The sequence below is a fragment of the Aricia agestis genome, chromosome 17, assembly GCF_905147365.1.
Source record: "Aricia agestis chromosome 17, ilAriAges1.1, whole genome shotgun sequence".
Classification (NCBI taxonomy): domain Eukaryota; kingdom Metazoa; phylum Arthropoda; class Insecta; order Lepidoptera; family Lycaenidae; genus Aricia; species Aricia agestis.
In genome coordinates, this window is record NC_056422.1 from 4,741,315 (window position 1) to 4,765,618 (window position 24,304).

Consider the following 24,304-nt stretch of genomic DNA (forward strand, 5'->3'; position numbering starts at 1 on the left):
TTACGTAGTCGGTATCGAGTATCGATAAAAACTATAGCTTTAAACTCATGGTAGAGCTACTGGTCTAAAAATATTTATTTTCGATGTAACTTCTAGTGATGAACTTCATAACGGAGTTGATTATGCAAGCTTAAGAGGGGTCCACACCGCCGTTTTTCCATACAAACGTTGTCCCCTGTTTCCTCCCTGGATAATGCCGGTAGAGTTATGATTTTTTTCCTGAATATCTATGGCCACTATTAGCATGTCCCTATGTTTTCTTTTATTTCATAATTTTATTTAAAAAAAAGACAAGAACGTCCAAAAACCCAAAAAAATGGAAAGATTTTCCTCTGTGTTCAAACACCCAGAAAACAAAACTGGCTAAAATATACAAAAAAAATAAAACATAGGAACACAGCTTTGCTTTAATTCCTAATAAAAAAAGTACTTAAATCGGTTAAGTTTTGGAGAAGGAATCAGCGGACAACGAATCGAAGATTTCCTGTTCTTTTATTAGAACTTTTGTCGTGTTGTCTCTATCGCGCTCTGCGGTGGGAGACTTGAGATTGGTGAGACAGCAATACATTTTTAAATACCTATTTTCAATTTCTCTCGCCCCTGATGTATCCTCTTAATCTGAGTGGCTGACTGCTGTTAACTAGTTTGATAAAGTCAGCTAGTACTAACTTAGTCTAGCCTCTAGCGAATTATTCACTAAAATCATTATCTCATCTTCTTTTAAGCCTAATTTCATTTATCGGGCTTGAAGCATAATAAATTAAAAGAATTTCAGATGTTTCGAGAAGGAAATTAAAATGTCTCACTTATAAATTTATTTATTATTCTATTTTAAAAATGGTAGTCCTATAGGTACTCTGTGATGTTGGATGTTTGTAAACTAGCTAGAATTGAAAAACATTATTAATAGAAGACTAGAAGACGCCTGCAACTTTGTTGCGCCAAAATTCGTTTATTGCGCGAGGATTTTCCGGGATTTTTTTTCAATTCTCTTAAATTTTTAGTTTCCACGAAATACCAAACCAACGTGAAACACCAAAATCAGGCCATTTAGCCAAGACTTTTTTCGTTTTCGCTTCGTTATTATAGAATTGACATAAGCGTTCGTTAATATGACGTTGACGTTCGACTCGTGTTATGTCAATTCCATACATTTTGATCGGCGATTCGATAAAGAAGCGATAAAGAAAATATCTTGGCTCAGGGTGAGCTTTTTTGCTGCTTAGAATCCGGACTGGAAATGAATAAATGTTAGATTAATAAGCAGAACTAGGCTAACTAAAAGCGCGAGTGATCCACAGAGCCCTGGGCTTCGATTCTCGTGTGTCGAATATAATTTCAATCGCAGTCAGTCCCGTGTGCGTACAACCTCACGCGCGAGTTATGCTAAGTAGGTACTCACATACGGTTTTGTTCGATAACTTTACTACAAATTGAGTAATAATTACTGTGTAGGCCGCAAAACTCATAGCTCGAAGGCTCGCATCGAGCCCGCTCGAAGGCTCGCATCGAGCCGGCTCGATGGAATTAAATATATCGATTTAGAGTAAAACTATCGAGCAATGCTGATTGTGTGGGCGAAAGCCCGAGCTGCGGGTTTTGCCCGACGTTATTGCTCGATAAGCTCACGCGCGAGTCAGACGATCAGCATTCTAAATTCGACACATGAGAATTAGGCCCCTGACCCAGAATACTTAACGTAATAGTTTCCACTGGTCAGTCCCTCGGGTGTCGTATCCGAAACCGAATATGAATCGGCAAGTGTGAAGAGCCCTTTATTATTAATGGCGGGTGGTAATTTCGTGCGCTGAAATTAATTGGGATAAACTTATTAGCTTAAAACTAGGCATCTAGGTGGTTGTTTTTTGGATTTTACATTTTGTTTCTTGTTGTACCGGTTTCCTTTAATTAAAGTAGTTTTTTATGTTAAGTTTAACTTTATTTGCAAATTTTTATTTATCTCAACTTTAGTTATATATATTTTTTTTTAATTTTATGTTCGTTGTTTCCTAGGATATTACTCACTTATTTTTTTTGCTTTATGACTTAACTCTTTCATGGAAAATAATATAAACATGATTTTCTTTTGATATATAACTGTGTAGTTAGGTAAAAATAATAAAAAAATGTATAATATGTTCTATTTCAGCGTAACACTTTCTAAAATTACCATACAATGTAAACGCACCCCAATATTACTGGCGAATGAATTCTAGTCATTAATGCAAGAATGCCGTGCCATTCGTGCCGATGGCGCTCTTGTTATGTCATTTTCGTCGACTTAACCCCAATCAACCCCACAATGACCCAAATAATGAAAATTACTTAAATACCGCGCGGTCTAAACAAAGAAAGCGCGAAGGAAATTGTTTACTAGAAAGCCTAAAAAGGAAAATTTGATCTTTTATCATTAAATTGTCTGTCTCAAAGTTCATATAATTATTCATTGACCTAGATCAGATGTTCCCAAACTTATTTTGTCTACAGATGAAATAAATCACCCCCCCCCCCCCCCCCCCAAGCCTCTGCACAACGTCCCAATTTTTTTTCTGGGTCCCGCACCTTCAGACCTTCAGCGCCCACAAGTGGGCGTTATCGCCCACTTTGGGAAAGACTGACCTAGTAATAACTAGAGATCGCCCAATGGTCGAAATTCGACCTTAGTTTCAACGACATTAGGACTACTACCTATATTTTGTAAAAAATATTGACTTTATCATTTTTTTCAACTCTTGTCTCTGGGACTCAGCTGAACTCAGACTGGCCGTGTAAGCATTGTCTAATAGTATCTAAGATTCAATAAAAAAACTATAATCCATTTTCAATTTGTCAACTTGTTGTCAGCAGACTTCAACCATAAATAAAAGAGTATAATTCGTATGTATAGGCTTGTCACTCAAATATCTATCATTTCTCAAGTGTGTGTAATATTTTATTAGTTAAAATTTTTTATGATAAAAGCATAATTTCAAAATAATATTAGCTCGATGCACTCCTTCACCATATAAACTATAACTGTGCAAAATTTCATGCACCTACGTTTCCCCATTTTTCGTAAAAAGGGTTAGTTTTTCGTTCACGTATTAATATTATGATATCTATGGACGCTTCACACCACGTCAGTCTGGCCCCGTGCTAAGTACCTAAAGGACTAAGACAGACTAAGCATGTAGATTGGTTGAGATAGAACTGTTTTTAAACTTACTTCCAAAAAGGAATATCCATGTAACGTTTCTGCCTTAAAGCCGGTTTACATTATTAGAGAATGTGGGAGAGCCGGCCCATTCATGCCAAAGCATGCTTCGGCACGAATGGGTGGCTTGACCGGAGAAATACCACGTTCTCACAGAAAACCGGCGTGAGTGAGTGAGTTTACCGGAGGCCCAATCCCCTACCCTCCCCTATTCCCTTCTTTACCCACCCCTATTACCCTATTCCTTCTTAAAAGGCCAGCAACGCACCTGCAGCTCTTCTGATGCTGCGAGTGTCCATGGACAACGGAAGTTGCTTACCATCAAGTGACCCTTTTGTTTGTTCGTTTGCCCCCTTATTGCATAAAAAAAAATATTGGGACAACAAATAATTGGAATCCAGTGCATTCCAGTGTGTTCCAGTAGCAATCCAGCTCTCGTTGGAATAATGCAAACCCGCTATTATTCAATTTAAGTGTGCTTTATTTTTACAACAATAATTTATTTTCTTGTATAACTCCTAATTTATTGCTGGTATTATGAACAAAATTAGCCTAAGCGCTCGTACTTAGGTTCAAATTAGGCTATGAAGATTATAATCTAATTTATGTCTGCGTCGGCCACACTCAGTTAGTTATCTGAAAAACCATCTGCTAATGTGCTGAAAGCCGTGATATGTTGACAGTGCAAGCAAAGTGAAGAAAATAGTTTAGTTTTTTACTGTTAGGACTGATTTTGTAATGTTGGTAGGTTAAGGCGACGCCTTGATAATTTGGCTGTAGAGATATCGATTTTTCTCAGCAATGACTAAAGCTAAGAAATTAAAGTTCATTGTCAGTATTCATTATGTCTTTGTCTTTGAATTACCCATAGCATAACACGATTGGTCAACTTTTATAACACAATAATTATTAAAAAATACCTCTGTAAAGGTCTCATAAGTTCTGAAGACCAGTAAAGTCAATAAAACTAACCATAAAATTTTCTTTATTTCAGATGCACGGGTGGAGAACTACCCAACTGTTGTATGGCTGCACGGTGGAGACTTCGTCCGGGGAAGTCCCAACAGCATGAATCCTTTCCAGCTAGTATTGAAACAAAAGGTAAAAATATAAAAACGCTTTGATAAAAGAGCTATGCCAATCTTTGTTTCATGATTTTTTTTATGTAATAAGGGGGCAAACAAGCAAACGGGTCACCTGATGGAAAGCAACTTCCGTCGCCCATGGACAGTCGTAGCATCAGCTGCAGGTGCGTTTCCAGCCTTTTAAGAGGGAATAGGGTAATAGGGTGGGGTAGGGAAGGGAATAGGGGGGGCTAGGGAAGATAATAAGAGGATAGGGAAGGGAAAGGGTAGGGGATTGGATTGCATTTGAAAACATGTTTTGCATCAAAATAATATTATGCGTTTAGCTGAATATTTAACAGCGAAAATGAATGTGCCAATTAGATTTGTTAAAAAAATTATTACTATGTTGTAACTTGCAAATAGGTGGAACGACGATCTCCGCTTAGTTCCAGGCCCATGTTGGATGCGAGTAGCAGGAGATCGGTTATCTTGGCGTTCATTGAGAGAGGCCTATGTCCAGCAGTGGATGACTATGGGGTGATATGATGATGATGATGATGAACTTGCAAATATAATATAGTGAAAGTGTTACTTTACTTGGAATAAATTTTCAAAACTTATTTATTATTATATTGTAGTTATTACAGTCCCTAAGGGAAAATTATTTCATTTTCAGGATAAAAAGCATCTGATTATATTATGTTAATACAATGTCTCTATAACTACATGCCATATTTTGTTCAATACGATTTTATGATGATTGATCAAAATCTGTTCAGTAGTTTTTACGTTAAGAATTACACAGGGCACACTTTTTTGTCTTTATCTCATTAGTGATACATTTCCTTCTAGGGCCGTTTCATCCATTCAATTGATCTGTGGCCCGCATACTTAAAATGAATTCCTTCCATCAAAATGTAATTCGTCGAAAACAATTTACCAAACTACTGTTTACATCGCTGATCAAATATTATGTTTCAGGTAATTTTCGTTTCGGTGGCCTATCGTCTGAATATTTTCGGCTTTTTCTCGACACTCGATAACGAGGTGCCCGGCAACTTCGGCTTGTTAGACCAAGTGGCGGCCATGATTTGGGTGAAAAACAACATCGCGAGTTTCGGAGGTGACCCAGAAAACGTCTGTTTGTTCGGTCACGACGCTGGATCCATAAGCATCGGCCTTCATCTGATCTCCTCGTACTCTTCAGGACTCTTCCACAAAGCCATAGCCATGAGTGGCAATGTCCTGTCTTCGGATACGGTAAACATCGCTAGAAAAGAGGTGATCACAGTCGACAAAGTCGCAAGCGCCTTCAGTTGCTTCCGGAAACCGACGTTTCAACTACTGGACTGCCTGAGACGAGTGCCGTTCCAGGCTTTACTGGATATTGGAGAACCGTTGGCGACGTGGAAACCGATCGTCGACAACGGATTCAGTAACGTCACGCTTCCGTTCATAGCTGACACGCCAAAGCAAATGTTCAAGGACGAAATATTTAGCGCTGTGCCTCTTCTGACGGGCTTCACCAATATGGAGGACGCACTGCTTATAGACAAAGACGGCACCGACAGCGAGGGTTTGAGTCAGAAGGAGTTTGACACCCTGCGAGAGGAAGTCATCCTATCAGACATCACCATAGACAACAGCTCGTGTTTCACCAACCAGCAGCACATACATGACGCCGTCTCCTTCCTCTACCAGCCGATCCCGCCCACGACGAACGAGTCGATCATACGCCAGCACTTTCTAGAGTTTTACACGGACAAAATTTACGGTGCCACGACTTATCAGCTCGCCAAATATTTGAGCAAGCACGCGCCTATTTACCTCTACCGGTTTGATCTTAAACCTTTCTCAGATCTCGCGAACGAGGGAATACCTGAATGGGTGGCAGTTCCTCATAACTTTGACTTGATTTTCACGTTTGGAATGCCACATTTGGCACTACCGGAGGACATATCAAAGTGGGACTACCGAGACAAAAGTATATCAGAGATCGTTATGAAAATGTGGAGCAATTTCGTCTGGTATTCCAACCCGACGAATTCCGGAGTCATCCTACAGTGGGACACGTTCGAGATTGAACGACCGGGGTTCTTTATCATGAATCGGCAGAATTTTACGATGAGCACGCCGAGCAATATTAACTACAAAGCGTTCGAGTTTTGGACGGACTTTTATCCGAAGGTCATAGAAATCGGCACGAAATGCTGCAAGGAACCCACTGACGAATCAGGCACTGTATCCACGCATACTAAAAGGACCCTGTTAAACTTTGTAATAGTAACTTTATTCTTTATATTACTTTCTTGAATGTTTCCGTAAATAAGCAATGGAGGTGAACTATTTTAAACGAAAGCTTAGTTCTATCTTACACTGAATAATAAAAGGATTATCCGACAACACATTGTACAATACAATACAATACAAAAACACTTCATTGCACACCACAAAATACAAAATAAAATCAATTTTACATAAAACAACAATGTACAATGATGCACAAAAGGCGAACTTATTGCTAATAAGTAATCTCTTCCAGTTAACCTTTTGTTTATCGAATTGTCTATTAGAGATTGAGAAGATTGTGTAGTATTATTATTATTGATATTGTATTTCAGTTTTAAAAATCAAGACGTACAAAACAGTAACCGAAACTTTCGTTTAGAATAATTCACCTCAATATCAATTGAGTAAGTTTCTTAAAATGTATTTTTAAATTTATCATTATTTTTATAGACAATTTAATACAGATATTGTAATATACCTTACCTTCTAAGTCGAATAGAGACATTGTTATTTTATCTATTTTAAAATCGATTTAATAAATCATAATAACAGTAACCTTTTATTTCGACCAAATGCTCTTTTAGAAAGCAGTGCGTTTAGGTTAAAGGGACTGGCCCTGTCGAAAATTAAGGCTTATCAGGAAAAAACGTCGTAAAACAACGCCGAAAGCCTAATTAACCCGGTGTTAAATCAAGACTAAGGGTTAATTCACATTGTAACGTGACTAGGCGTTGCGATAGATTTTTCTTTCAAAATTGGAAAAGGCAGGTTATTAAGTCAATTACTTTTCTGGTGTTTACTACAAGTAAGGTTTGATTTTGAATGGCTCATTTAAAATTGCACAGTATTGACTCGGCACGTTGCAATGTGAACTAACCCTTGGTTATACTTTTGGAAGAACCTGTCTATCTTCTCTCAAACTCAAACTCATTTTATTATTCAGAATAAATTTTTGCAAATGTTCTCTGAAAGTCTACATGATGCCTACCACCGGTTCGGGAACTAACTCGGCGAGAAGAACCGGCGTAAGAAACTCGCACGGGGCCCACTTTTTTACCAAAAAAATAGTGAGATAAAAATTAATCTCTATCACAGAATATTAATATTATATTCATGTATAATATTTACATGTCCGTTTTATAGTCTACTTCATAGAAACATTGTGTAAACAAAGTGATAATAGTTACTTTAGAATGTGTATGTGTTCCTTGTGAAAGTTTACTGTGAAAGTGGCAGCGTTGAAAGACATTTTTTTTTATTGTTTGGGCAAGCACCCCTGCGTCACGAGTTTTCCCATACAAAATTAAAAAAAAATGTTCTTTCAGAGCTGCTATTATCACAAACAAACTCTATACCTCTATGTATAAGGACAAATACAAACTCTTAAGTACTATCAGTTAGTTTTGTTACACTCTGTATAGGAAAAAGATAGACAGATTGTGAGTCATAATCTGTCATAATTTATGACGTGGGAGAGCCATGCTTCGGCACGAATCGGCTGGCTCAACTGGAGAAATACCACGGGCTCACAGAAAACCGGCGTGAAACAGCGCTTGCGCTGTGTTTCGCCGAGTGAGTGAGTTTACCGGAGGCCCAATCCCCTACCCTTTTCCCTTGCTACCCTCCCCTATTTCCTTCCCTACCCTCCCTTATTCCATTCCCAACCCTCCCCTATTACCCTATTCCCTCTTAAAAGGCCGGCAACGCACCTGCAGCTCTTCTGATGCTGCGAGTGTCCATGGGCGACGGAAGTTGCTTTCCATCAGGTGACCCGTTCGCTCGTTTGCCCCCTTATTTCATAAAAAAAAAACTTCTGTATTTCACATATCCATGTCCGTATCGTCCGCCCATCTGAAGTTAAAAGAAGTCATTTAACTTACTCACGTCATGTTAACAAGTTACACCCGTAAACGCGGTTCAATTTAAAAGAGTGTAATATTGGCTTCAACTTTTTCTTTTTACTTTCCAATCACGTTCAAAGAAAACTTTTAACGAAAACGTAAATATTTTTACAGCGAATTGCTCGTAAGCCCGCAACTCCAGACAAATAAAAAGGTTTTCTTATATTTCTTCTTTATAACGTTATAAATGTTACATTCGAATAATCCTATGGTCTAAAGTCTAAACTTAACTCTTAACTTCTAAAGTTAATTATAATAAAAAATATATAAAACTACTAGCTGTCCCGGCAAGCGTTTCTTTGCCATATATAATAAGTACTAGCTGTTGCCCGCGACTTCGTCCGCGTGGACTTCAGTTTATAGCGCGCGATGTCAACAAAATTGGTGTCAAAAGCTTTTATAAAAAAACCCTGGTACCCCTTAAATCAATACAGCTGTGCAGTGTGCATACAATAAGTATTTCATTTTTTTATATTAAACTTTATATTTTATGCCAAATTTTAAAGCTTATTTAGCCCTCCAATTACACAACTTTACCCATAAACTATTTATCATTGATAGATTTAAGGTTACGTCACTGCACAGATAAAGTACTGAGTTATTTAATACCGTAGAATAGATATAACAATCGAAAAAAATCGAAACTTAAATGTAAGATGATACCACGTCTTATAGAAAGACTTTTGAGCAAGCGTCAGCGCGATGTAGAAGACGCACGGCGCCATCTATTATGAATTGTTGGAACTAACTTAATTTGAACAAATTTACGCATTTTCACCCCCTTACAACCCTTTTTTTCAGTAAAAAAGTAGCCTATGTCCTTTCTCAGGCTTTAGACTATCTGTATACAAAATTTCATTACAATCGGTTCGGAAGTTTTGGCATTTGGCGTGAAAGCGAGACTGACAGACAAACAGACCGACAGACAGACAGAGATACTTTTGGCGTTTGGCGTGAAAGCGAGACTGACAGACAGACAGACAGACAGAGATACTTTCGCATTTATAATATATAGTATAGATTATGTGCACACTGCATAGCTGTTTTTGGGTATTTTGATTAATTAAGGGCCGCGCTACACCGGAATGGAGCTGCCATGCGAGGCGAGCACTTTCAGCGCTGCCATTCCGGTGTAGCGCGGCCCTAAGAGGGGTACCACTTACCAGGGTTTTAAAAAGTTTTAAATTTGACACAAATTTTGTTGACACCGCGCGCTATAAACTAAAGTCCACGCAGACGATGTCGCGGGCAACAGCTAGTTATGAATAAAAACAATATTATATAGTAAAGTAGGTATGATTAGTTCTGTTACAATAATAAAGTAAAAAATAAAACGCCATCTGTTTTCATATATTAGAATTAAAATGTTGATTGCATTGATATATGTTCTGGCGCCTTCTGTTGTCAACTTGTCACATATTAGAAATGCAGTAGGAGTTCTATAAGATAAGACAGATTGATTTTTATTATACCAAGTGATTATATTATTAAACATAATATTCTAACGTATTAAAAACTATAAACAAAAACATACTAACCAATAAGTATGATTAGTTCTATGTTACAATAAAGTAAAAAATAAAACGCCATCTGTTGAATCGTATTAGAACTAAAATGTTCATTGCATCGATATATTTCTGGATTTTTTATAATAATATACATAAAATATGTTTAAGATTTTTGAAATTTTATTTTAATACACATCCAAGACCCAGGAACATTGAAAACTTTTTGTTCCGCCTGCGGGACTCGAACCCAGGACCCCCGGGATGAGCGCTGGCCACGCGCAATGCGAATTCATTTTCATCGATATTTTCATGGAAATAAGATATTTTCCCACATCAAAATGTAGCCTATGTCCTTTCTCAGACTCTAGAATAACTGTATACAAAATTTCATTGCAATCGGTTCAGTAGTTTTGGCGTGAAAGCAAGACAGACAGACAGAGATACTTTCGCATTTATAATATTAGTATGGATTGTTTGTATTGTGTCGTATTTTTCCTTTTATTTTAAATGTAGGTAGTTTGTGTAGGTAATGTTTAAATTTCTGTTGAATAAACGAAAAAGTTGATTCCTATGCAAATCGGGGACCTAAGTAGTTTGGTTGCGTTACGTCAAACCAGCTACCAGCTGACAGATCACAATTAACATTGAATTGACATATTCGACCAAATAACGTTGGTCTGTCAATTGCATAGGAATCAACTTCCTCGATGGTACTTCGCGTGCCATATCGCGCTCCCAAGCAACGAGCAATGCTCGCCTTTCGAAAGTCTGTTCTTTAGTCTGCTATCGGAATCGGACGTCAATCGGATTTTTAAAAATGCCTAAATGCCTAAGGGTGCCGTATTGAGCTGTAGAAATTCAAATAGAAACCTTAGCCTAGATAATGGGCACTTTTCTTATCATCGGTACGTAACAGTAGATATAAAAAAGTGGCACGCTCGTTTTCATACAAATAGAGCGACATGCGGTATCTATCCTGATCTATGTCTGTAGTATGGATTTAAAAAGGAAGAAGGAAATTCTTCTTAAAATCGTCAATATCAGGGCGCCGGATAAAAAGGGACACCGGAGGAGCCCCCCCATATTCATGATACAGGGGAGGCGGGCGAAGCAAAACAAAGATGACATTACGTTTTCACGCTAAGTAGGAAAAAACGTGAATCATCACGTCGGTTTTACCGTAAGAACAATACGGGTCAAATAATAATTAAAACAGGGAAATCCGATGAAAACCGTAAGGAGGTGCCCATGAATTACGTTAGATTGAAGACTTCCTGCCCCCTCGGTGAGTCACCCTAAAATTTGCTCCCAATCCTACAGTCTACACAAATATCACGCAGATTAAAAAAAATACAAGTGTGAATATGTTTATTTATAACACAACTGTGGCGGTACCTACAATTCGAATAACATTCCTGCATCGCGCTATCGAAGTTTCGTAGAACGGCAAGATATATACAACGTCTGAAATGACGTCAGTGGGCTTCGGCCTGACCGAGCATGCTATCTCGCTCGGTCGGAAGATCTTCCTTTTCGGCCGCCACTAACAACGTTAAACAACTATCTGACCCGGCAAAGTTATTTTGCCATATAAATAATTTATAGTTTTTCTAGTATCAATATAAAAAGTGGATAAAAACCTATTATCAGGTCTAGCTGTACATACAAAATTTCATTAAAATCGGTTGAGACTTGAGCCGTTTTGGAAGAGCTCGCGCACAAACACTTGTGACACGAGAATTTTACCGGCAGCTAATTAGGGAAAATTCATTGTAATGTTTTTTCGCAGTAATGGTAGCTTAATATGCGTTAATCCAGGATATTAGCTAATTCCATGACTATTACAATAGCTCAATACGAAAAAGTAATAAATACACACAAACTTTTACTTTTTTAAATTTTAGTATTACAATTTCATTAACGTTTTTACATGGGGAAATGCTTTACATCATAACCGTGGATTGGGGACATCGGCTGGCGCTGCGTATGTGGGATTCCCCGAGCGCGTGTTATACCCGCCGAAACCCCAACTCTCCGCTTTAGGCAAACTCTTGTATTTACAGATATTCTCACGATTATGACAATTCCTTAACACATACTAAGCCTTAAAATAAAACCCCCGATATCACCTAAAACCCCACTCTCAACATCAGGCAAAGTTGCGGGAACTAGCCAATACTAATTTGAATTTTCAGATTATTCTCACGAAGGCAATTCCATAAGATAATACCAAGCCCTAAAATAAAACCGATCGCGATACAACCAAAATTTATCGCATTAAAATTTAAAACCAATTATTTGCTGGAAAAAAATATGGGATATTTGCTGACACCCCTCTCCCCCACATGTTTGCTGAGATACTGCACCCCCTGCTTCTTAATGCGTCACGTAATTCATGGAAGTCCCCTTAAGCGTTGTATTATCTTTACTTAACTTGGTCGACCTCCGTCATTTTTCCTTATTAGGAGTCAGCTTAACAACAACAAAACTTCGTTGTACTTTTTGTTATGTTTCTTTTTTGTGCTATCGATCGGGGAATCACCTAACATTAGGTATGTATGTTTTATACTAAGGTTGGGTTGCACCAACTAACTTTAACTACAATGCAAAATGTCAAATCTTTGGTTAAAGTTAGAAATGGACGTCATCAAGACGCCATATTTAACCATAGAGCTCGACAAGGTTTTAAATGCACGTGGCGAAAAAAGAAACTAACGCTGTCATCATACAAAAACACAATTTTTGACAGTTCTCCTTTACCAGCAGCGCCCCCGCCCACGTTCATTTATAACCTTGTTGGACCAGCTGTCATCTGCCAATTTCTCCGGTCAAAGTTTAGGTTAAAGTTAAAGCTAAATTCAACCTTAACTATAACCATAACTTTAACCTTAACTTTAACTTTAACCACGCCTCTGGTGCAACCCAACCTAAGACTAATGTTTTATTTAATTACTGTGTTTATAAAATAATAATAGTTAAGTAATTCAAGTTTTTTGCCATTTATCCAGCTATTAATTACTGTACATGCGAAATATAGTGAAGACTGAAGACTAATAAAAATCTATTCTAACGTTTATAAAATGTCATCATACAATGTCAACATCAACTACAAGGATACAGCCGCCATCTTGTGAACCGTCACTCGAGTCTCGACAGTCGACAGATCTCATCACGCCGCGAGCCGTGGCCCGTCTCCATTCATCCAAGTGTCATAGCGTGAATCTGAAATCGCAACTAAGGCAGGCTTTATCTTGAATAACATAAGATGTTTGTTATCCCTTCTGTCAATATCAAAAGATCCTCGTAGGAAATAATAAGTTATGTCTCAAATAATTTCTGTCCCATTCTTTATTTGTAAACAAGGCGAATGTCCACAAAGTGGTATTAAATACTCAGTATATCAGGCGTGAGATGAAACACGTGTACAAAATTGGGTCCATATCATAATATTAAAATCAGTATAATAATATAAAAAAATGTTTTATTCTTTACTTACTCGCAGCATCAGAAGAGCTGCAGGTGCGTTGCCGGCCTTTTAAGAGGGAATAGGGGAGGGTAGAGAAGGGAATAGGGTATGGGGTTTGGGCCTTCGGTAAACTCATTCACTTGGCGAAACACAGCGCAAGCGCTGTTTCACGCCGGTTTTCTGTGAGCCCGTGGTACTTCTCCGGTCGAGCCGGCCAATTCATGCCGAAGCATGGCTATGCAAAATAGCATGAAGAAAGAAACAAACAGAGAAAAAGACATAACATTATAAATAAGAAAGTGTCTGTCTGTCTCTTACCTCTTCACGCCTAAGAAGCTAAACCGATTTTACTGCAATTTGGTATGGAGATACTTTGAGTCCCGGGAAAAGACATAGAATAGTTTTTATCCTGAAAAAATGTACGGTTCCCGCGCGATAAATGAATTTAGGCGCAACGGAGTTGCGGGCGTCATGTAGTTTTTTTAATCAATCAAAAATATTTATTTCCAAATAGGTTAACAAAGTTAACTCTTTTAGAACGTCGTGTCTACATGAGGCCTACCACCGGTTCGGGAACTAAAAATATAACCCCATTATCAGGAACCAACAACCACAATCAGGTTTGCGCTTTATTCGCTTACTCATATACATAGTATATGTACAGATGCCATATCTTCATAGTATGTTTTTATGTTGTTAGTGGGTTAACCGGCGTCAGAGTCGCTGTGATACTTGAACAGAGTGGACTGTGTTGCTGTGAGTATTTTAATATTATTGTTGTTTTAGTGTTGCTATATTCAAATACATAATATTTGGAAAACCAAGTAGTGTTCTAACTCAGTGCAATATATGCTTTAAAAATTCATGCGTTTTAACAATTTGTAACATGCGTTTTTGTTTTATGTTGATGTGATTTATTTGTGAGTACTAAAATTAATATTTTTGTTTACTCAATGAGTAGCGAGAAGTTGTGAGTGCATTTACATTGAACTTAAAAGTCTTAAAATACCCTAACCATAATAATATTATTGTGTACTAGACGACCCGATGAACTTCGTATCACTTCGGAAAATAAAATTATCTTTTAAACCGACTTCCAAAAAGGAGGAAGTTATTTTATTTTGCTATGGTTATTTTTTTTATTTTTAATTATTTCACTCGCAATTTTTCATAATGTCTCACCATTCAAACCTTTCCTGGACTTCAACGAATATTTTAAGAGTAAAATTAGCCAAATTGATTTAGCCGTTTTCATACTAATAATATTATAATTTATAAACGTGATAAGTAAGTAAAGGTAAATGCGAGACTGTGTCCGACTGTTACCTCTTTATACTATGTCTTTACGCCCAAACTGCTGAACCGATTTTGCGGGGTATGGAGGTACTTTGAGTCCCGGAAAAGGACAAGAGATACTTTTTATCCCGAAAAATGTACGGTTCCTGCACGATAAACGCTTTTTTGCGCAACAGAGTCATAGTCGTCATCTAGTGTACCTAATCGTAAACAGGGCTTTATTATAAAATAATTACAGCATTAGACTACATACTTTAACCTAGATCTCAAAATCTGTAAGGTCTAGAAAACTGATTTTTTGACACAATTAGCTTCAGTTCATAAAGATTAAATGCTCAAAACGAAAACACGATTACTCAAAAAATGCTCGATAGTTTCTTTTTTACAAAAAACCTTGTTTTATACACATTTTTGCTTGGATCTTCGAAGTCTGCTGTCTTTTCTTTAATATTTTTTAATATCTAAAAAGGTATTGATAAAACCTAAATTTGCTCAAAACACTTTTTTCATAATCATTATAGTTCGTCTTTTATTCAAGTAAAACTAACTCGGCGATGATTCCGCGCCGTCCTTTTTCACCTGGCATATGAAAGACGGGCGTGAGTGTGAAGAGAGAAGGACGATGTTTGATTTTTAGAGTCAGGTGAGCTCTTAAGGCGGAAAAAAATCCCGACTTAATGAAAAAAGGTTGAAAACCCCTGGCCTTATGATTAAAGTTATAAATATATCGTGTCATGTAAACACAGAAAGGTTAATTCTTCTGATAACCGATTGCATATCAATAAAACATGTCTATGACATCACTGTGCAATAATTAAATGAATATTATTATACCATTTATACCATCTAATCTATAAAGTGAAAAAAAAATCAACTACAGATTTTTTATATGTCTCTAATCTCTATAATATCAACATTACATTTTTGACACACGGCCATACTCAGAGGCGAATATTTTCAAATAACTTTTGACATACATACAATAGTTGGGGAGGTAAAGAGGGGATTTCGGGAGTAGCTCGAGCGTGTCAGATTAAGCTTGCATAGGCTTCCGACATGTGTCTAGTTATCATGGTATGGAAATCAGATTTCTCACGTGGTGGGTAATTTTTTTTTAAATATTGAAATGTCGTCGGATCTGTCTGATTAAGATAGGGGATGTTTAGTTTACCCCAAAGAAGCTTCCATATAAAGCGCTGACGATTCAAAGGTTAGGTAAGCCTGTAGGGATATTTTAAAATATAAAAAAATAAAGCTTCATATTTTCTTAACTAAGCTTCGCAGATATTTTATTTTGCTCTAAACTAAATGATTTAGTCCTTTTTGTCTAAAATATATTTATAATTTACCTAAATAAGCAATTTTCTGAATATATTTTCTTTTTCAAAACTTTAAAATGGCTGCAGTTTTTTACTACATGCATATGCATCTATATACGATACATACACCAAAACAACATTTTTTTACAATTTTTGTCGGTATGTCTGTCTGTCTGTTTGTTCCGGCTAATCTCTGAAACAGCTGGATTTTGCCGGGACTTTTTTTGGTAAATAGCTGATGTCGTAAGGTGTAACTTAGGCTACTTTTTAACCGACTTCCAAAAAGGAGGAGGTTATATTTATCTTTTTTTATATCTGTTTGCGGACTATCCATCTTTGTATTATATTAAGTATGTTGATGCGGACGAAGTCGCGGGCAACAGCTAGTAACAAATATAATCTGTCACTGACTACTCTTAAGTTAAAAAAATATAAGTATATTATATTGTTCATTTTCCGCTTATGTGCAATCAAGCAGAACTTTTTGACGCATAGTAAAAAATATGCACACAGCTAACATCCAAGGAAACGTGTCAGCAGAACGACCAAAATCTCTAGACAGAGATTTTGGTCGTTCTGCAAAATATCATGGTACAGTAACAGGTAAGTTAAGCTGATAGGAATGGATACATAGAAATTAGGGACCCAGCCCTACTGCCCACAGATACCTACATAATATTGTCAATATACTTAAAAAACTAGGTACTATACTAAATACTAGGCTGGGCAGTATACTAAATAGTAGGTACCTATAGGCAGAGACCAGACATGTATAGGCTCGCAGGTATTTGAAAAAGTCTAGTAAACAAAAAGCGGGTGTAAACAAAGGAAAAGGGAACTAAGCACTTGTTGTTTCAAAAGAACTGAGGACAGGATAATAATAATTTTAGTCCCAGTTAAAAATCTTAAAGTGCAGTCAAAGCTCAAAAGCTTTAAAGTGCATTTATCAAAGCACTCACGACTCAAGCGTACAATTATTATTTTTTGCACACTCAAGGTACTCAAAACCGGAAAGACCATCCGAATACTTACAACTTTTTAGGACATCGTACACGATGGGTAAAGACGGGGTCACTTTGCTGCATTAAACGATGACGGTGCTTGTAATGTTCACCCTCTTACAAAGATAATTACTGCTTATCCTTGGCATATTGGAATCATAAAGTTAATATACCTAGCGGAATAGAGCAACAATCTCGAGCTGTCAAACGAAACCGAAATTGGTTTTTTTCTGTGTGAAAAATATTATTGAACATGAATTCTTTGAGATTAAATTGTCAACGTGTGGCACGTGCCGACTGGACGTCAAAAAAAGAGTGCTGCTGTCATGCATCACACGTCTCTTTTTACCACGCAGTGTTACTGATAGTGACATCTCTCTTGCTCAGGCCTTTGTTTCTCTATTCCGCTAGGTATATTAACTTTATGATTGGAATACATACTTACGTACAGGTCAAAATCATAACCCTCCTTTTTGCTTCGTCGTAGTCGGGTTACAAGTCATATGACATACAAAGACAACTGACGTTGAATTATACGCTGCGTAATATCTTTGTTAGGGCGTATTCCTGTCATGCGTATTGTCGCCCGCGCGCGATTCGGTCCGCATGCGGGTGACAATATACTTCTGACCGCCGCGACAGCGTGTTGCGGGCTGTCCGCGTGACAGAAATAACGTCTATGAAAATATAGGCAACTCGCAATCAGACAAGAGGCCGTACCACGAAACCGTTTTGAGACTCAAACAATCGAACGAGAATGCCGCGTCCTAACTTCTACTCTAACAAACGTGGGTTAAAGACGTTGTTAGAGCGGGATACGGTATTCTCGTTCGATTGAGTCTCAAAACAGTTTCATAGTAGGCCTACGGATCCGCGGGCAAAGAGTAAAGACACATTACAAGAAAAGCGCCCTTATAGAGAGTTTGTAACACACAAAGTACCAAATATACTGAACCCTTCGTCTGTCCGACTACAAGTTAGCCGGTTTTGGCCTTACATTTATCCTTTGTTTTTAGATGTACGTCAAGTTGTTGTTTGTGTTGTTGCCGGCGCTGGTCGCGGGTCAACGACCTTCGTTCGCCGGCACGCAGCCAATCGGCTTCCCCGCACTCACGGACGCCAAACCCAGCGATCCATTTGGAAACAGGTGAGAGAAAATTGATTGTTTACAAGTTTAGTATGTTGGTACTTGTAACTTGGTAATTAACTTGAGCCGTTATCCTTGAGACCATCAAATGAGCCCGTCAAAACTTTTTCTATGAGAACATTGCTGGGAACTCAAAAAAATCCGTCTTCATAAATGATACCCATACAAATTGCCGATCCGGACACCGTATGGGTATGAAGACGGCATTTTTTTTTTGGGTTCCCAGCATTGTTCTCATAGAAAAAGTTGTTCATTTTGACGGGCTCATGTCACAGAATATAGAAAAGTGTAGAGTGTAGACCCTACCAATTATACCTAAAGGAGAATAATATAGGAGTATATATTTTTTTTACGTCCGTGTATATAACATACACAAGAATATAATAGACAGGTCTATCTAGATTTCTAAACGTCGATAATGATAAATGTCGTTTGTAAAATCGTTAGAACATAAAAGAATAATGACGGAAACTTAATAAATATCTTAAGATTAAAATTATTTAAGTACATAACTTCAGTACTGAGATAAAATTCAGGATGACATCAAACATGAAATTAACTTACAAGACTTTGAAAACTTTGACGAGAAAGACACGTGTAGCCAGCATCAGTAATCAGAAGGTGAACAAATGTTAGTTAAATTCAGGGGCGTAGCTACCGTCGTATCAGCCCTATCCCCGGGCCAATAGGGCCCCAAACATGCATAACCGAAAATTAACAAAAAAATGTACCCTTATTTATTTATTTTTATTTATTTATAAATTCTTTATTTGCATAATAAACAATGTAAAATAACAAAAACAATATTAGGCAAGGAACATAGCAAATAGGCGGCCTTCCTAAGGTTACATTGATTTCGACTCTTTGATCATCAAGCCCTACAGTCACTAGTAAAAAAAAATCCTTTCTAAGAATTTTTAAACAGATTTTTATACGGGGCCCTGCTAAGGCACGCTACGCTTCTGGTTAAACTCCTAATAAACTATGCGACCCGTTCTCCTTAGTCGACAGTTTCTTTGTTTTCCTCCCTTTGGGTATTTTTTTTTTTTAATGAAATAATGGGGCAAACGAGCTAACGGGTCACCTGATGGAAAGCAACTTCCGTCGCCCATGGACACTTGCAGCATCAGAAGAGCTGCAGGTGCGTTGCCGGCCTTATAAGGGGTAATAGGGGAGGGTAGGGAAGGGAATAGGGTAGGGTACGGAAGGGAATAGGGGAGGGTACGGAAGGAAATAGGGGAGGGTAGGGAAGGGAAAAGAGTAGGAGATTGGGCCTCCGGTAAACTCACTCACTCGGCGAAACACAGCGGAAGCGCTGTTTCACGCTGGTTTTCTGTGAGGACGTGGTATTTCTCCGGTCTAGCCGGCCCATTCGTGCCGAAGCATGGCTCTCCCACGTCAAAAGTGGGAGAGCCATGCTTCGGCTCGGCTTCGGGTATTTGAGAGTTAAAGGAAATGATCAAGGCGATTTATAGCTAACCAGGGCAAATTTAGAAGCATTAATTGTATGAAAATGGTCAGTCTGTTTATAATATCTACCTATAATACCCAGGTAGCATAAAATTGCTGAGTGGTGGCTGTGGGCACGTTTTTTACATCGGCATTTGCTATGAAAAATTGCTATATAAGCTTCTAGTCAATCTCTATATGACCAAATTGGTTACACTTTATACAGCAAATTAATGCTATATAGAAGCGATGTAAGTAGCTTTGCTAATAGCTTTTTGTCATTTAGGTTGCTTTCACGTCACCAAAAAACATAGATAATAAAAATACTCAGACAAACTATAGTTTACGTCTGAGATTGCTTACCGCCCGATTGATTTCCAATTTTGAATTTGAAAATGGTTTGAAATTTTGATCTGGGGAGTGGGGACCTATTCTCATACCTAAAAAGTAGCTTTTATCGTAGACTTTCATTCGCTTTTTTTCACTCGCAGAGTGATTGACTGAAATCGACTGCTACATATTTTGAAGTACTTATTAGAATCGTGACCTTGATGATTTTAAGCGTAATCAGGAGGCCTACAGCATAACTGTATTCGGATTTGAGACTCAAACGATCGAATCAGAATGACGCGTCCTACTTTATCAACGCCACTTTACGTTCGTAAGAGTAGGACGAGGCGTTTCGATTAGTTTTGAGTCTCAAAACGGTACGGCCCCAGGTCTTAGCTCAGCAAATTTAAATAATCCGAAATTCCTCATAATTAAATCATTCGTATTGCTCTAGTTTAATCAATAGTCTTCTTGTGAAAAATAACCAGGTTATGTCCTAAAACTGAAATAAAATATGTTAATTTCAGATTTGGCGAGGACCTAGAACTGCCGCTCGAAGCGAAAGGCGACAGGGACTTGGTGGATAGGATAAGCAAGCTGCCGGTAGACAAGCAGCCCTTCTGGTACATCAATTGGAAGGCTCTGGAAGCCCAGAGGAAGAACCCACAGACTTACCCACAGAAACCCAACGTTTTCAGCAATGCCCAGAACTCCGGTAACGCCCAAAATTCCGGCAACGCCCAGAACGGCCTGACGTCAAAATTCGGAGAAAGTTCCGCTGTCCCGACTCAGAATACTCAAACTCAGATTAATGAAAACCAGAACTCGAATCAGAATTACAACTACAGGAATTCTAGACGTCATTACTAAAATTTTAAGATTCTTGCCAACAAATCATATCGACCATGTACCATCAGATAAATTGATTCAAAGGTTACCATAATCTGACCGAATTACATATCAGCCATATATCCCTTGAACCAATTTCTCTGATAGATTACTGAGTGTCTAGTCGTTAAGAAGTACTGTGAAAAAGAATTTAAAAAAAAAGTTGTAATATGATTTAAGACAGCCGTTGCCTGTCCTGCTAATGATTTCTGAAGATGATACTCAATTAGGCATAAGTTGAAATAAGTATATCAATGTCAGAAAAACTAATAAATATTTTCAAAAACTGAGAAGTCCATTTTCATTTTAAAGACTACAAAAGTAAATATACCCAAAAGACTTGTAATGTTTATGGTTAAAAGTAGGTAAGTAATTAAGTTTTTTTAATGAAATAAAACACAACATCAAGTAATAAAACACATTATAATTGACTTTTAAATAAATAAACCTTAACAACGTAAGCGTATAAAACTAACTTAAACTTTTATTCATAGAAAATGCATTTAGGTATTTGACTCACTTCTCAAAAATTCAAACTAAATACGACAAAATTATATTACAGTTAACATAATCTATCATAGATAAATCCACTTACTAATAAAAATATTCATACTATGTCTGCTTTTCTGTCTGGTTCATTGTAAAAAACACATGATAAATTGCCGCACTCACAGACGAATTATTAATTACAGTGCTCCCAAAGTGATAATGCCACTGACCTCTATAATACACTGGACAGGCTATGCCGTACAAAATGACAGCTATTTCTTATGCCGATTTGAAGCGCCGCGGTGAGCGTACTGTGAAGTAATTACTTAGAAAAATACAACTGCCATTTGCAAAATAGTAGTTCCAAGTACACTCACTACTGCTTTTACATAGCAATCAGCGCCAATATGGCGACTTTCAAATATGAACATTTTATTGATAGCGATCGTCTGTCCAGATTTCCATGCGCATTATTAATTTGGGAGTACTGTACTAAACTGTAATTAAATGTTTTTGACATAGGCCCCAGACATTATCTGACAAACTCTTCATTATATTATTGCAGTTTAATCATCATTAAATTTCTCTGACCGCGGCCGAAAAACAGCGATCCCTTAAGCGTTAATATTATTTATTAGTAAGACGGATAGTACATTGACCACAGGGTTACCTTTGGCCTCTTCGAATATCTACTAAGTTACATTATTGTTCAAAAAAAGCCTGAAAATAATCTAGGCACAGCCCTATTTGAATATACAGTGAAAACTCTTATAACGACATCTTTTATAACGTCCAATCGTATATTAGGACGAAATTTTGAGGTTATTATAAAAATATGTCTGTTTTAACGACGGCCATTTATAACGACCAATACATAATAATATTAGGTATTTATGTCGTTATTAGCATTTTAACTGTACCTTATTATACAAAATAGCAACTTCTAAACTTCAACTAGAAATAGGAATACAAAATACATAGTTAGTCACTGTAGTAAAATTACACAATATGGAAAATAGATAGTTACTAGATGCCAAAATAATAACTTTTTAAATAAATATTACTGAACTAGCTGTCCCGGTGAACTTCGTGTCACTTTAAAACCTTCCCTGGACTTCTACGAATATTTTAAGACTAAAATTAGCCCAATCCGTTCAGCCGTTTTCGAGTTTTAGCGTTACTAACACAATTGAAAATCCATTTTTATATACATTATTATAGATTATAATTTTCAATGTGGTTACACGGCTATACGGGACAACTGCAAGTTATAATTTTGTAAATTCTGTAAAATAATATTATATTTTATTACACAGAACAAGAAAAATGTATGCATTATATTAATATTCATAAATTATTCAAAAATTACATTGCAATATACATTTATTTTCTAGGTATCAAAACATTGCATTGACAACAAAAATTGTAAAAAAATATCGTAATATTTCTCATCACTACAATATTAATTAATTAAACAAACATTCATATTTTGTTACAAGACAGGAAAGTTATGAATGATTATTACATTGATATTATGGAAAGTAAGTTTTAAATGTACTACGTTTCTAATAAAGGCATACCGCATACAATATGAGCAAAACCTCATAAGTACAAAAACACACATACAAAATATAAATTATAAAATGTTATGTACCCTATACTAAAAAAAAAATATGCAATAGTTTGTTTGTGTAGTGCCAGTTTTTAAAAAGGCAACGATTATATCAAGGCAAGTTTTTACAAGGCACTGTGACAATTTGTCACATTTTGAGGAAAATCTGCATAAAAATACAAAAAAATATATAGAAAAATAGTTTCTTAATGCTTGGCTACTAAGTATATTCCTGTATAGAAGTGGTAGAGTATTAATTAGATTCGTTCAAAATAGCCTCGAGTTATAAGATATTTTGACCGGGGTGTACTGTGAGAAAAATTAAATCATAAGCAAATGACCAACTAAATCCAAAGTAGTTAAATCAATAGGAGCAACTATTTAACCCTAACACCATTATTGTGTACTTATCTTTACAGAGAACTTCAGAATATAATAGATATTATAATAAATTAAATAAATAGCATAATTTTTATGGTAAAAAAATATTACAGACATTCAAAATACCAGTCACAAATATAAAAAGCAAAAAAATGAATTCGCAAGCTTGGCTGTACATTATATGTAAAATATATCATACAAACAAATAAATACCAAACGAAAAGAACATACAATATGTATGATTATTTACAATGTTTGTAAATTGTACAACTTAACAGTAGAAAAGGTTTCTTAGGATAGTTTAGTGAAAAACGCAGAACGCAAAGGAACGTAAAAAAATTTACTGACCATTAAAATATAGATAATGCAACAACTTTCTTAGTCAAATCTAAGAATTAAATCAAACGCTTCCCAAAATTCAAAGTTAAGATGGTGGTACGGTTTTTTTTGACTTAGTTCATATGTTGTTGCATTTTAAAATAGCGGTTCTAAACCTTATTAGCTACGTCCATACTGTGCACTTTCATCTTCAATTTTCGTCATCAACATTCATATTGGCGGATTCAATAATTGAATGCGTCAAGGAACTCAACGCCAATATTGTCATTTTCGAAGTTTTGGATACGGTCAGAGGGCATGCGTCGCGGGCATGCCTCACGTTCGCTGTTGACTGCGCTATAACGCATGCCTTTGACGAACAGAAAAAGGCACAGTGTGGACAAAGCTGACACAGATGCGATATTTTATATTTCGAACTGCATTACCCTTGCAACGAAACTTTTGTTATGGAGAGTGCAATTCTTTTTTCAACTAGTATCTTAAAAAGATTGACCCTACCACACAACCTTAAGGCTGGCCTCACACAGCCGGAATTTCATAATCGGAAATTCATATTATTAATTCAGAAAGACCGGAATACCATACAATATCAGTACGCTCCACACACATTCTGATTTTTTCAGATTATG

At 36.8% G+C, this 24,304-nt stretch overlaps 1 protein-coding gene and 1 long non-coding RNA gene across 2 annotated transcripts in view; one reads left to right on the forward strand and one right to left on the reverse strand.

Moving 5' to 3' along the window:
* The window catches only part of LOC121735188 (carboxylesterase 1C), a 33,337-nt gene extending 12,193 nt beyond the window's left edge, over positions 1 to 21,144 (forward strand). Inside the window, exons 2-5 of the mRNA XM_042125908.1 lie at positions 4,188 to 4,294; positions 5,242 to 6,501; positions 18,069 to 18,187; positions 20,494 to 21,144. Of these exons, the coding sequence (XP_041981842.1) occupies positions 4,188 to 4,294; positions 5,242 to 6,501; positions 18,069 to 18,187; positions 20,494 to 20,836 (1,829 nt within the window). The 3' untranslated portion in view covers positions 20,837 to 21,144. The remainder of the gene's footprint in view (positions 1 to 4,187; positions 4,295 to 5,241; positions 6,502 to 18,068; positions 18,188 to 20,493) is intronic.
* Positions 1,182 to 23,432, reverse strand: LOC121735189. Its single transcript, XR_006036818.1, has 3 exons — positions 23,005 to 23,432; positions 7,960 to 7,962; positions 1,182 to 1,194 (listed from the first exon to the last, which is right to left on the reverse strand). It is a non-coding gene; the product is annotated as an uncharacterized LOC121735189 (long non-coding RNA).
* Between the last annotated feature and the right edge of the window lie 872 nt (positions 23,433 to 24,304).